This window comes from Manis javanica, chromosome 15, assembly GCF_040802235.1.
Source record: "Manis javanica isolate MJ-LG chromosome 15, MJ_LKY, whole genome shotgun sequence".
Lineage (NCBI taxonomy): Eukaryota > Metazoa > Chordata > Mammalia > Pholidota > Manidae > Manis > Manis javanica.
This window is the reverse complement of record NC_133170.1, coordinates 23576395-23590248: the sequence shown is the minus strand read 5'-3', so window position 1 is coordinate 23590248 and position 13854 is coordinate 23576395. Positions and strand designations below refer to the sequence as shown.

The 13854-nt window shown below is 34.6% G+C and overlaps 1 protein-coding gene across 9 annotated transcripts in view; it reads right to left on the bottom strand.

Moving 5' to 3' along the window:
- Positions 1-411: 411 nt before the first annotated feature.
- The window catches only part of KLRB1 (killer cell lectin like receptor B1), a 111315-nt gene continuing 97872 nt past the window's right edge, over positions 412-13854 (bottom strand). For 6 of the 9 annotated variants that reach the window (XM_073223819.1, XM_073223818.1, XM_073223820.1 and 3 more), the window contains 6 exons: positions 7580-7713; positions 5723-5821; positions 5001-5075; positions 3906-4060; positions 3431-3546; positions 412-846 (listed from right to left, as the gene is read on the bottom strand). In XM_073223819.1, coding sequence (XP_073079920.1) covers positions 699-846; positions 3431-3546; positions 3906-4060; positions 5001-5075; positions 5723-5821; positions 7580-7664 — 678 coding nt within the window. In that variant the 5' untranslated portion in view covers positions 7665-7713 and the 3' untranslated portion in view covers positions 412-698. Of the gene's footprint in view, positions 847-3430; positions 3547-3905; positions 4061-5000; positions 5076-5722; positions 5822-7579; positions 7714-13736; positions 13819-13854 lie in introns of all 9 variants that reach the window. The other 3 variants (XM_037008720.2, XM_037008721.2, XM_073223822.1) reach the window with 3 other exon arrangements.

The following is a 13854-nucleotide window of genomic DNA, read 5'->3' as shown; positions in this document are numbered from 1 at the left end:
AGGCTGATTGTAAAGCTCAGTCAGACTATCAATAACAGCCATGCTGATTTTCGTTGACACATTAAACCATGAAACCATAAAACGTCAGGATGTGTTTGGAGAATGATAAGGGGTCAGTGTGCCCAGAACCTGGGCTACCTAGACCCAGTGTAAATGGCAGAACTCGAATGACATGACAGTATCTCTTTTGACCTGGTTTGGAACTGTACCTAGTTTACTGTCAAGAAACATTGACTCAATTACTGTAAACAAAATTTCCCCTTACATCTAATATTTTTTACTCTGCCTAGAGTATGCTTTCCTCATTTTCATAATTTGAGTTTCAGAGATGACCTCTGCAGTATCATATCCAGTAGAAAGTTCACTTGATTCTCTGATCGGCAGCGACAGCAAATGACAGTGACAGACCTAAACTCTTGAGGTTCGTTTTATTGTAAAAGTTTCTTACAGATGTGTGCTTTAGCGGTGCTTGATTTTAGATCTAACAAGTACGGAGAAGGAAGTGGCTCATTATTTCCTCATTTATAGAATGACAGGTTGGACATGAGCTTCTGTAAGAGTCACGATCATTTTAGAATCCTCAGTATTTGTTCACTTTGTGCCACTAAATGTACCTTCAGCCATTTTAACAGGATATATAGAGTTAAAATCATAGAGACCTGTAATGGAAAGTAAAGAAATTGTGAGGGGATGCATAGTCAAGAGGCAGAACACACTTTTTTTCTGGTAGGTTTTAGTTCTTTTTGACAAATCCACTTATTTTCTACTTCACAGCTCTCAGAAGTAATTTGTGTCCATGAGATGTAAACACAGCTGTTTTCTTCAGCATTACCAGTAATTTTTAATCTATGGAAGAAAAGAAAAATATCTCTTAGTGTTTGGGATTTTCTCATGTAATTGTCCTCATCCAGCAAATATTTCCTATAATTTTTAGTAAACACTGGGATTCTAAATTAGTAAGCATTGAGTAAATAGTACACAGACACAAATATAATGATACTAACTTCTAATATGAAGCTAATATAAATCCCTGGAACTTGTAAGCTCATCATCACTAGAAAAGAATCCTTCTAACAAGAAGCTTCATATTGATATATTTTTAAAAATAGGCTTTAGAGACTGGGGGTTGAATCTCCTTCTATTATTAACATGTGTGGAAATTTTATTAATTTCTTTGAGCCTCAATTTTGTTAAATATACAGGACATAACCACCTAATATTTGAGGGAGGCATCGAGTTGACATGTGAAAATGTGCCAATGCTTAAACAAAACACATGCTCAGTAAATGGAGTAAGTCTGGAGTGATGGTGGATAGACAGGGCCCATGGAATTTGGGTGTCTGCTTCAATATACTACTAGTTCCAAATAAGCATGAGTCTTGTGGTTTGCTACAGGTAGGATGAGAGTAAAAGCCAATGGGACAGGCAGTATTAGGGTGGGTTGCAGGGACGGGGGAGTTTGACACTCACCTGTTTGTCTCAGACAGGGAAGTGGAGGCAGCGTGCAGGCTTTCACCACCACCTCACCCATTCCTCTGTCCCATCTCCTCCTGCAACCCTTTGGGCCTGAGGAGCCAATCTAATTCCTTCCCAGTGCCCGGCACTCTATGAAATTGTAAGTTTCCTCAGCTAGGCTATTGCAAAGTGCCTTACATTTTATTTCTTCTGCCTTTCTGATCCTTTCTTCAGTTTTCTAGACGCCTCTTTTAATGCTCATGGCCAAGTTGATGGCCACCTTTCCAACAGGCCCTCAAAGGCATCCTGAGCCCTTCTTGACCAGATTTCTGCCTAGTTCTCTAACCTTGTCTCATTAAATCTCAAAGACAGTCCTGTGAAAAAAATGATCACCCTCTGTATTTTTCCTCACCTGAAAACCAGGGCTTAGGGTGAAAATCAAAGCCGAGCCTGACTGATGCTCTTTTTACTATAACCTGGTATCTTCGAGGTTTGCCTCATCACCACCAACTTAATCAGAGCATAATTCTTATCCTCAGAATAAGATGGAATGTCCAGCTGAATTTAACTCATCCACATTACGTCTATTTCTGCTCATAGACATTTCAGTGTTTTCCAATTTCATTATGAGCCTTAGTAAAATAATCACTGCCTAATTAGAAACATACACAGAGATACACACACACACACACCACACACACACTAAATTTAATAAACCAAAATTAACTATGCATGAAAAAATAAAAAGTCAATATTAGAGTTTCACTTACATGTAAATAAGGTATAGAAAATAATCCTCAGAAAGCATATAAAAAGTCAGGATAGGTTTTATTAAACAGAATGAATATGTTTGCTTTTTCATATATTTATTCTAGTCCAAATACTTATTTAAAATAATTTTCATTTTAAAGTCTGACATTTAAAAAAATATTTTAGAACATGGGTCAAATGATGTCTAAACTCATTAAGTCAACATTTCTTTCAATGTTTAATACTTTCTGTACTTAATAAATTATCATTATAATTTAGATAAACTTGAACATGATCCTGTGTTTTAAGTTTCAACTGCTTGTTTGTTGAATGATAGTAAATATTTTAACTTTAATTTATACAAATTTGAGTGACTGACAGACTCAAAAAACATAACAATGTTATCACTTCTGAAAAATTCATCATATTCTCTACAGATACTTGGTTGAATGCCTGTACACTTTTGCTAGTGGGGGAAAAAATATCCTGCCCTTTGCTGCACAATTAACTATGGATTCTGCAAAAATATGTAAGTGGACTGTGTAGCATCAATGCTCCTATTACACTGATGGTTATTTTGACCATCTTACACAAGAAACTAAAATGAGATGCCCAACAGAAAACAGCAAATAGCTCCTTTGTGGCCTATGCATGTTTATCACAGCCTAGCCAATAACTGTCTTTTTTCTGTACTGTTCAAAATACACTACAATATTTGTCACAAAGTGGGGAGTTTCTCTTAAGTGTCTGGGTGTGGGTTCCAGTCTGGCACTTACTAACTTCTTCCTTTTCATATTCTAGTGGGTCACAATACTTGCTGTGACCCACTAAGGTACATTTTTCTAAAATTTGAAAAACACTACAGAAAAATTCTGTGTACCAATAGCCTCCAGCTAGAGATTTTAAAATTTCATTTGCTCCTCCCAAAGAAGTTAGTCTATGCCTTGTCTCCTAAAACTCCATTGCAGATAAAAGTATATATTGTTATGAAGGGCTGATGTCTTTGTACATGGAACCTTTCAACCCACTTCAGAATCATTCATCTCAGCCTATTCTGAAACTCTCGAAAATTTCTACCTAAATTAGAACTGCAAAACTCCATCTTCAGTTATAATGTTGCTATCTTCCATTGTAAACCTGATGCGGACTGAATATTCAAATTAGCTTTATTATACTATATTTACCTGATGAAAACTGAATATTCAAATTAGCTTTTAATACTCACATATTAGAATTTGAAAAGGAGCCATTAATCCACTTCCACTTCTTCTCTGATAATGTACAATTTAATCCAATCCAATATAGAATGCCTCCATCACTTATCTCGTTCTGTATAAGTCTCTATAAATGAAACAGAAGAAATTACTGAATATTAAACCTGTTGGTCTATCCATGGTTTGCATTCTATTTGTCCTCTAAAACCTGGATCAAATATCACATCCTCTATGATGCTTTTCCTAACTTTCCATCGGAGTCTGTTATTCTTTCTTTGTGATATTTCTATAAATATTTTTATTGTTGTACTCATAAAAGTATATTCAATTATTTGCTTACATGTCCATTTAGTCTTTCACATTGTGAGCTTCTTGAAGTCAAAACTTCTTCCATCTGCATAGAACCTTTAAGCTAAAACCCAAAGATCTCAACATGGTCAGAAGAAGGTGCTAAGTTCTATTAAAGCATTTTATTTAATTACTTACCAATTCTTCCTGATCTTTAATAAGCAGCAAACTGGATTCTTTTGTGGAACAGTCAGCTAGACTGTCATTCCAAGACTTAAAAGTTCTAGAAAAAAACAGGCATTTCTCTTGGATTGGCAACCAGTCCAATGGGCACTTTAACAGACCTGGTCTCTCTAAAGTGAGAAAGAGGGAAAAGAAATAAATAAGAGTTATATTTCTAACCTGTCCTTACTCTGTCACAACTAATCATATAGGTACAAGTCATTATAAATGCACAGTTGTCTTCAACTATCATTGAGAACAATTGATTATTATAATTTTGAGGTTTATGAGACCTACTGTTCATTCTGGTACCAAGAATTGGAAATTAGTGACCAGTTATATAGAGCATAAATGGAATCATAGAATATTAGAATAAGAAGAGGCCATCAAAATAATTTAAGCAGCCACATTTTACATTTTAAGATACTGACAGAAAAAATTTGCTCAACTCGACACAATCAGACAGTGGTAGAGTCATAACTATTTCTGAGTTTCCTTAAATTCATCAACAGTGCTAATTCTACTACATGGACAACAATATCAAAGTTGCCTAAACTTTGTTACTTTGTATGACACGCTAAATGCAAAGCAAATAATTCATTTTGCTAATGAAAATACCATGAAAAATGTCTCAGCGCCACATTTTTTGTTTGCCTGTTAATGAGATCTATTGAATAGCATTTTTCCAGGATTTTCCAGATTTCTTAAAATTTCAGTTCTGTAAAAATGTGCATAATAAATGATCACATTCTGCTACAGTCATTCAACAATTGTGTCTTTACTAACACATGTGACTTACTGGAACAAAATTAATGTTCTAGTGATTAATACAATAAATATTAACACAATAAATAATAAATAATTCATTTTATGTTTTGAGTTCTATTAATTAACTACAGACCAAAGTTAACTGTTGGACATGTTCATTAAAATCATTAAGTATTCCACTTACAAATCAAAGTGATAACATTATCTTAACATATGGGTTGTTATGAGCCTTAACTAAGGTAATGTATGACATCTATCAAAATGCTGTCTGCCATTTGTAGAAATTTAAAGCCACAAAATTACCTGTTGTTTCATTCCTGTTCTCTTCCACATCCATACTGCTTTTATCTATTGATAATTTTTGTCTTAAAAATACCACTGGTAAGTAAGGAGACACCATCAAGAAGATTAATTGTTGAAATGTGTGGTGAAATGGATATATTTATCACTTAGAAAACTAAGCTCAACAAGCTTGAATAAGGATAGAACAAAAAGGCAATAGCAATGTGGTTACAAAGGGTCTAGTTAGAAGACAGTATACATAAACAGGATAGAACACCTAACAAATAAACTCGCACAGACACTGGGTTACCCATTAGACATGTGGACTTAAAATGAGCTACTTACACTCTTAAGTTGCTTGTACTCCTGCCTGAACTTACTTTCATAATGAGTGTAATTGTGCCTATCCCCAGGGAGAGACGCAACTGTAAGTAATTGAAATTTTTATTTTCTTTGTTATTGTCATGTGTTTTTATTTCATTGTTGTGGGTTTTTTTTTAAGTTCTTGGAGCACAGGTAAGATACCTATGATGACTATTCGAACAGTTAGGAAGAGAAATGCAAAAGGATGAAGTTTGCTAAGTGGATATGGGCAGAGCATTGTTAGAGACATTGTTTTGTAATTATATTTACTTCATTGGCTTTCACTAAGTTTGGGGTGACCAAATTATTTTGAGATACTCTTAATATTTATGATAGAAGTAAAGTAAATATTCTGAAGCAAGTGATCTTGAACCACTTACCTGAAGCACTTAACCCAATCACAGTCAAGGTAAGAAGCATAACCCCAACACAACAAAGTTTCAGAGCAAAACGATGCCAAAGGGGACCTTGGCAAACATCTATGTAGTAAAGAAAATACACTGAGTTAACTCAACTGAGTTCATTTGGTACAAAAAGCAAAGGTGGTTTGGATCATGTATGGACAGATTCAGGTTGGGAGCTGGGGACAGGGAAGAACATTTATTAGCCATCTCAAAGTAGAGTCCCACGAGATGGATTTTCAGTCAGATTTAACTGGAAGTTTTACTAAAATAATAGAAATATTTATGCTTGTTTTATGTGCAAAAGGATTGTTACTGGTGGAAGAATCAAATGAGGTGGATATGAAGATGTTTTGAAAAATTGCCAAGTGCTAACAAAAAGGAAGCCTGTGTACTATTGTAGAAAGTCAGTCAATTAATTTTGTCTAAAAAGGATGACATTCATTTCTTCAAGATATATTTATTGAGGCTCTATTTTGTGCCAAACACTGTTTAGGTGCTGGTGATATACAAGAATTCTATTCTTGGACCTGGATCCCACTGCTTCATTGTCATCTAGAACAATCATCTTCAACTTGGATCAAATGTATAGCATCTAAGACAAGTCTTTTTGGACCCATTGATTTGCAGCTTTTGATCATAGATAGCAGCTTTTGAGAAAAATCTCACTGTCTTTCTCTATATTCTTTTTCTGATATCCCTTTTCAAAACACAGTTCTCCCCACCTTGCTAGATCTGAATAGGGAAAAAGAAAATCATGCTCTTTCCCATCAAAACAATAACCGTGGTTTGACCAAACCCTGACTGTGGATGTCAAAATTCTCCAATTTCACTTAACCTCCATATGAAGAGCATAGTGAAACTTATGTGATAACCCTCAGGTTTTTTTCCCCCTCAATTTAGAACATTGGTAATTTAATAGTTTCAGACAACACTACCCTAAAAGGGCAAAACTGACCTTCTTGGCACAATGGAATGAGTATCAGGTTGGATAAAAATTGCAATATTATTGATGTTAGTAAATTTGGTTAAATTTCAGGTCATGAAAATTTCATATTTTTTGCCTAGTTTCTGGTCTATTTTCATCCATCTCCAGGGCATAGTATCTGTTACTTACTATCTCACGTTTTGGTTCCTCATTTCTTTCACTCAGAATACTAACTCCTCTGATACTCAGAAAAGTTTCAATTTCAACAAATGTCAAAATAGGCTCATTAGTGATACTTTCCAGTGTCTTGTGGCTTATCTCCTTCTAAGCTGTGATGTTTTCCAAGTATCAAGTTTCATTCAAAGTTAGAAACTATCTGATTGCAGTTACATTCAAGTTTTTGATCTAGAATACAAATTTTTTCCAGAAATTTTTTCTCCTTCTCTTTGGAGAGTGAAGGATGTTAATTATTAAGCCTACACTTTGTATCCTAAAAGGAAAGCTATGCATTAAAACCCATTGGAAATTAATCATAGTATTAGTATTTTATTGAGGGTTATGGAATAAGGCAGGTCACTGTTAGAGCAAGGTAGCAATGTGTCTTAAAAATATTCCTTTGTTCGTACAAGGATTTCTTTGTGCATAAAATACTTCTTCAGGTCTTTTAACCAAGGCTCAGTCATAGAAGCTATGGTCATTTTTCATACTGATATCTTGACAAAAAAGGAAATCTTTGAGGTATGTGTTTTTCTCCACAGTTGTTATGATTTATAGGCAAGCTATGCTATATTTCACATTAATATAAAACTGCCCCTCTTCTTCAAAGCAATGATTTGAAGCCATACATTTAAGAGCATAATTTCTTGAAGATATATATAAATGCTACAAAGAAAACTGAAGCCACTTACCCTGAGGAAGAGATGGAGGTGAAGAACTTTTAGGGAGACAATTCCGGGACACACTTAAGTCGGCATATGTCACTTGGCCGTCCATTGCAAACAGGAAAATGTGGTACTAAACTCATGTGGACAAACTCCAAGTTCTGTGAGGTAAGATCAGTAAAAGGAAGTGCCCAGTCTGAAATGCTTTGTTATCTCTCTTGTATCCCCACCCACCCACACTTTCTAGCTGTGGGCTTTCTCCATAAATTAGTGAGACAATCCACTTACTGCATGTCCACTATACTTGTAATATCTACTTTAATGAACTGGCCTGTTGTTTCACAAAACTCTGGGAAATTTTCTCTGTTTTTGTCTCTCTAACTATACCTTCTGAATATCTCTTTCAGGGTCAGGACTAGAGAGAGGAAAATGAGGCATTCACTTACGGTACAAATGTAAGGAGGCCTCCAAAAAACTCAGTAATGAAGATAAATAATATTTAATAAAATGTTGCAAACAATAAATATTCATGCAAAAAACTGCACGATGCTGTCCAAAGGCTCTAAATTCTTCCTGAAATATTAGTGCTCCAAAGTTGCAAAATGTGGAAAATGGAGTTGTAAATGTGGAAAAGGTCCCTGAGTAATACAATAGAAAAAGTAAAGAGCTGAAGATCAATAGACTACTCGTACCTTAGTTCTAAAGGCACTCGTGATAATCATCTCCAGATAAGCAAAAACTGTGAAATCTATCAGAATTATAGAAAGTGGAGGACTTGAGTCTATGGAATTTCCTATTTCTTTGAAGGATTCTCAGGCATAAAACCTTAAGAAGACCTTGGATGTCACCAGGTCTGACATTCTGACATTACAAATGAGAAAAGAGAAAACCAGAAATTCCCTCAAAGAAATTTACTATAATCAGGGTAGAATTACTGGACAGTGGCAGTCTCCTGGCTTTGAACACCAGAAGATAGGAAGATGAAGATAGTGTGTCACAGAGGGATACACTTACTCCTTAAGGACCATGGATAATTATGAAATAAAAAATAAGCATTTGGGAGAGTTGAACAGCCGAACTCTATATTGTATATATTGTACTCTATACTTGTCTATTACATATACAAGAAGCAGCTTATAATTTAAGATCATGGTGGCACAAACAAAAGTTTTGTGCTGCTTTTAGAAACATATGAATCATTATTATGAAAGTATATCCAGAATTCTTTTAATAATACTCTGAACTTAAAGATTTGTAAGATATTTATTCTTATTTTCTTGTGAGAGTTTAATTTGTAGAGTGATGCACCAATGATTATCCTCTCTAAAAACTCTGGAAATCTTGAGCAGAATGTATCTTGTTACTAAAACAGGCAATAATGCCATTTTATTGCACCCTTTAGTGAGTCAATTAAAATGTTTTTTAACTATCTATTTGATAACTAACAGTCACTTAATTTGTGCTCTGATATTTGCTTCTGCCACATACCTCATCTAAATTGTTAGAATACACACAATCTTCCAAAATTAAGTTTTAGTATATATAAGGACCACCTGAACTTATTAATAATGGAGAATCCTGCCACATGTACTCCTTTCCTTCCCAAGACACAGTTAGTCTGTGGTGAGGAATGCACTAAAAAAACCATCACTAATTCTATTCAACATAATATTGGAAGTTCTAGCCAGAACAATTAGGCAAGAAAAAGAAAAAAAGCACCCAAACTGGAAAAAAAAGAAGTAAAATTATCTGCTCAGAGATGCCATGATCTTATATGTGGAAAACTCTAATGACTACACACACACACCTGTTATAACTAATATACGAATTCAGTTAAGTTGCAGGACTCAACGTCAACACACAGAAATCAGTTCCATTTTTTTTACCCTAATGAAGAACAATCTAAAAAAGAAATAAAGGAAATCATTCCATTTGCAATAGCATCAAAAACAAAAAAATGCTTGGGAATAAACTCAGTTGAGGAGTGAAAGACTTTGCACTGAAAACTATAAAGCACTGCTGAAAGAAATTAAAGATATAAATAAATGAAAAGACATGGTCATGAATTGGAAGACTTTGTATTGTAGAGATATGCATACTACCCAAAGTGATCCATAGATTCAGTGCATCCTATCCCAATCTCAATGACATTTTTTTTTCCAGGAATATAAATTATCCTAAAATTCATATGTGATCTCTAGGAACATAAAATACACAAACAACTTTGAAAAAGAAGAAAAAAGTTGAAACTCACACTTACTAATTTCAAAACATATTATGATTCTACAGTAATCAAAAACAGTGCAGTTAACTAGTACAAAGACAGACAAATAAACCAATGAAATACAATGGACAGCCCAGAAATAAACCCTCATGTATATGACAACATGATCTTCAACAAGGGTGCCAAGACTGCTCAGTGGGGAAAGACAGTATCTTCAACAAATGATGTTGGGAAAACGAGATGCCTCTATGCAAAAGAATGAAACTGGACCCTTACCTTACACTATATACAAAAAGTAACTCAAAATGGATTGAAGACCTAAGCATAAGATCTAAAACTATTACACTCAAAAAGAAAACATACAGGAAAATCTCCATGATATTGGACTTGGCAGTAGTTTCTTTTACATGATACCAAAAATACAGACAACAAAAACAAAAATAGATGAACAGGACTACATCAGACTTAAAAGGTTTTGTGCATCAGGGGACACAATCACCAGAGTGAAAAGTCAACCTGCAGTATGGAAAAAATATTTGCAAATTACATATCTGATAAGGGTTTAATACCCAGAATATATAAAGATTTCTATGACTCATCAAGAAAAAATCCTATTAAAAAATAGCAAAGGACTTGAATAGACATTTCTCCAAAGATGATTTACAAATGACCAACATCACTAATCACCTGAGAAATGCTAATCAAAACCATGCTAACAGGTGTGAGATTCTGCTAATAAGATAGAGGTCCCTGTGTTAGGTGCGAGAATGGTGGTCACTCAAAAAGTGTCACCTCCCGCTTGGCACGTACATACCACTATAAGGGAATCATACTGCTGCTGAGCTGGTAGATCCATGCACTAAATTTAGACCAAAAAATTTTAAAAAGGAAATGAAATATTTAGAAATTAATAACTGGTTAAATAAAATCTCCAGAAATAGTAGTAACAGGAAAGTCTTTGGATTGGTCTGTGTGTGTGTCTATGTATGTGTTCTTACATGTTATAAATGGGAGAGATACCTATATTGTATACACCACCAGATGGTATTGTTAAAATTGGTTTAAAGACAAACACTTGTAAGAATTGGGCATTCCAAAGCTTTCAGAAATTCTGATAAAAACTAATCCATGTGTTTTTCAAGTTCACATGATCTGGGAAAATATTTCATATTCAAGCTAATTTAAGTTTGATTTAATTTAAATAGACATGTCTTGAAGATTATCAGCATTAGAATCAAAACATTTATTCTGCCTGGGTTTACTTAAAGTCATACAAATTGATGTATTATGTTAAATCTTTCAAAAACAATGGCTGACTGATGTCTAATGAAGCTTTTGTGGGTAATCTAGGCATGGTTGTTGAGACAAGTAAACTAAGTACGTGTATTAAACTAAATAGGTGGGCATGCAATTCGACTTGTGATCATGCACCCAGACATAAACCCACACATACACTGTCAATTAACATTTGACGAGGGAACCAAGAATAGTCAGAGGGAAAACACCGACTCTTCAATTATGTGTTGGGTAAAGGGTATATTCACAAAATAAGGAGACAAGATTACAGGTAATCTGTTATAACAACAAAAATAAATGGATAAAATAATATATTAGTTGAAGTTAATGCTTGTATAAAATAAAAAGTGTTGATTATGAAATGCATGTGAGCCAAATGACTAAAGATACTGAAAATAAAATTATGTCCAAGTACATATTTGGGATTTATAATAAAAAGATTCAGATAAATAAATGATTCAAGATAATATGGCTCACATATGTAACATGTATTAACACTTTCGTCCAAATTTCCTTCATGGCAAGTTTAAAAAATGAACAAACAAAATTTACAGATACCTATGAAGGCATTTTTTTCTTTCCTCTCTCCCAAAGTTAACATCTAATCTGAGATAGTTGCAGATAATTTGCACTCATGCTTTGTATGCATTCACTGAAAATATTTATTGATCAACAACACAGAGAACTTTTTACATAATTTTCTACCTTGCATGGTGTTCAAAACCCAAGCCTCTTGGCCCCTTGTTTTAAAACTTTTTTTTTTTTTTACTTCAGATAGATTCTCTTACCTTCACCACCATCCCCAACACCACAACCACCCATACAATATCAGCTAGGAATTTACCCCATCCTTTTATTTTTTTCTGAAGACACAAATTATACTTACATTTTTGATTGCCAAGTTTGTATTGTGTATTTATATTTTATATTTAAATTTTACTTACATAACCCTCCCAACAAATAGTAAAGAGTGTGACATAGGAGATGCTTTATGAATAAAGTCCGTATGACTGACTGGGAGTAATCTTGTGATAAGGGGATCATATCACTTTATAAAAGAAGGACATTGAGAGTTTGATTTATAGCTGCTGCCTTATCTCCCATCTACATCCTTTGTATTTGATAACACAAACATGATAACAGAGCTGTGCTACTTTAAAAGTAAACATGATTCTTATGTTATAAAGTGGCTTTTAACAATATTGATTCTCATTTCAGTGGTTGGCCTTCACGCAGATGATGCTAGGAGGGTCTGGAGTTGACACACTCATTGACCATAGCTATTAATAGTTCTAGAGAGATACTTGTGGTAAGTATTTCCTGTGCACAAGAGCAACTGACAGAACTATTTTGCACTCAAAATTTCTGAAACTCGGACACAAAAAAATTCTGTACAATATCTTTTCTCATCATAATGTTGAAATTGTTGGGAATATTGGTGTAATCCATGATGGAACAAGCAATAGAAAGTGTGTTAACCATTTGGAAGAGTTTGCATTTTGTCCTGTATGACTCAGTAGGTTCAGGTGATGTTTAGAAGTCTTTAATTTGGGGGTCTGATGCTTGTATTAATAATTGCAAATTCAATGTTTGTACCCACTCACACATGCACAAAATCATCTTTTGCAGCCAAAAGAAACCATTAGCCTGGCTTAAACATGAAAAATTCATTAGGAGATGTTCCCCCCTACCACACCCCCACCAAAGTATTCATATATCCAAATCCTAGCCCTAGTACCTCAAAATACATTACATTTGACTGTATGTGGAGATAGGGTCTCTAAAGAGGTCATTAAATTAAAATGACACCATTAGAGTGAGTGTTAATCCAGTGTGACTGGTGTCCTTACAAGTAGAGATGAGGACACAGATGCATACAGAGAAAGGATCATATGAAAACATGGAGAGAAGATGGCTATTTACAACACAAGAAGAGAGGCCTCAGAAAAATTAATCCTGCTGACATCTTGATCTCAGACTTACTATAAAAAATAAGTATCTATTGTTTAAGCCACCCAGTTTGTGATATTTTATTATGGTGGTGGCCCTAGCAAACTAATACAGAAGGTGCTCTGTATCTATTCCCCAGTGCAGATACGAAGCCCAGGATAAGCACAATAAGTACCTCACACATTCATTCATCTTTTCAATCTATATCCATGTAGTTATTCTCTGGCATTGCAAAAACAGTCATGGTTCAAGGGGAACTTTCCATTTAACTGCAAAAACAGCCTAGACATTATCACATCACAAATAAATTATAAATTTTTTGTGTGCAAAATCTGCAGGAACAGAGAGGAAGGAGGTATAAAATGTGTCTGTTTTTCCAGAACACTGAAGGACTAAGACTCACACAAAAAAAACCTGATACTTGAGCAGTTTAGCTGGATGCTGATGAGTGAGCAGACCAAGCAGAGAACAAACAATCCGTAGCCAAATGGTGCATTAACACTTCAGTGGCGAGAACTTTTTTCTCTTACTTCTCTGAGACCACATCTAACCCCCTAATAGTTTTAAATTTTCTTGGAAGCTAATAAGCATTGTTCAGTTGTTTGAGTTTAGCAAGAATCGCTTTGTTTATAATTCTATATCCAAGTAAGCTAGTTCATGGTGCACATTGAGTCACATGTCAATATTAAATGAGGTACTGATACTGCGGCATACCTTTAACCCTTGGAGATTTTATTCAATCTCTCCTCTCCATCATCCCATTGCATTCTTTCCAACAATCAAGCATCTTCCAATTCTCCGAGTGGGGGAAAGGGGAGATAGTCTGTTGTAA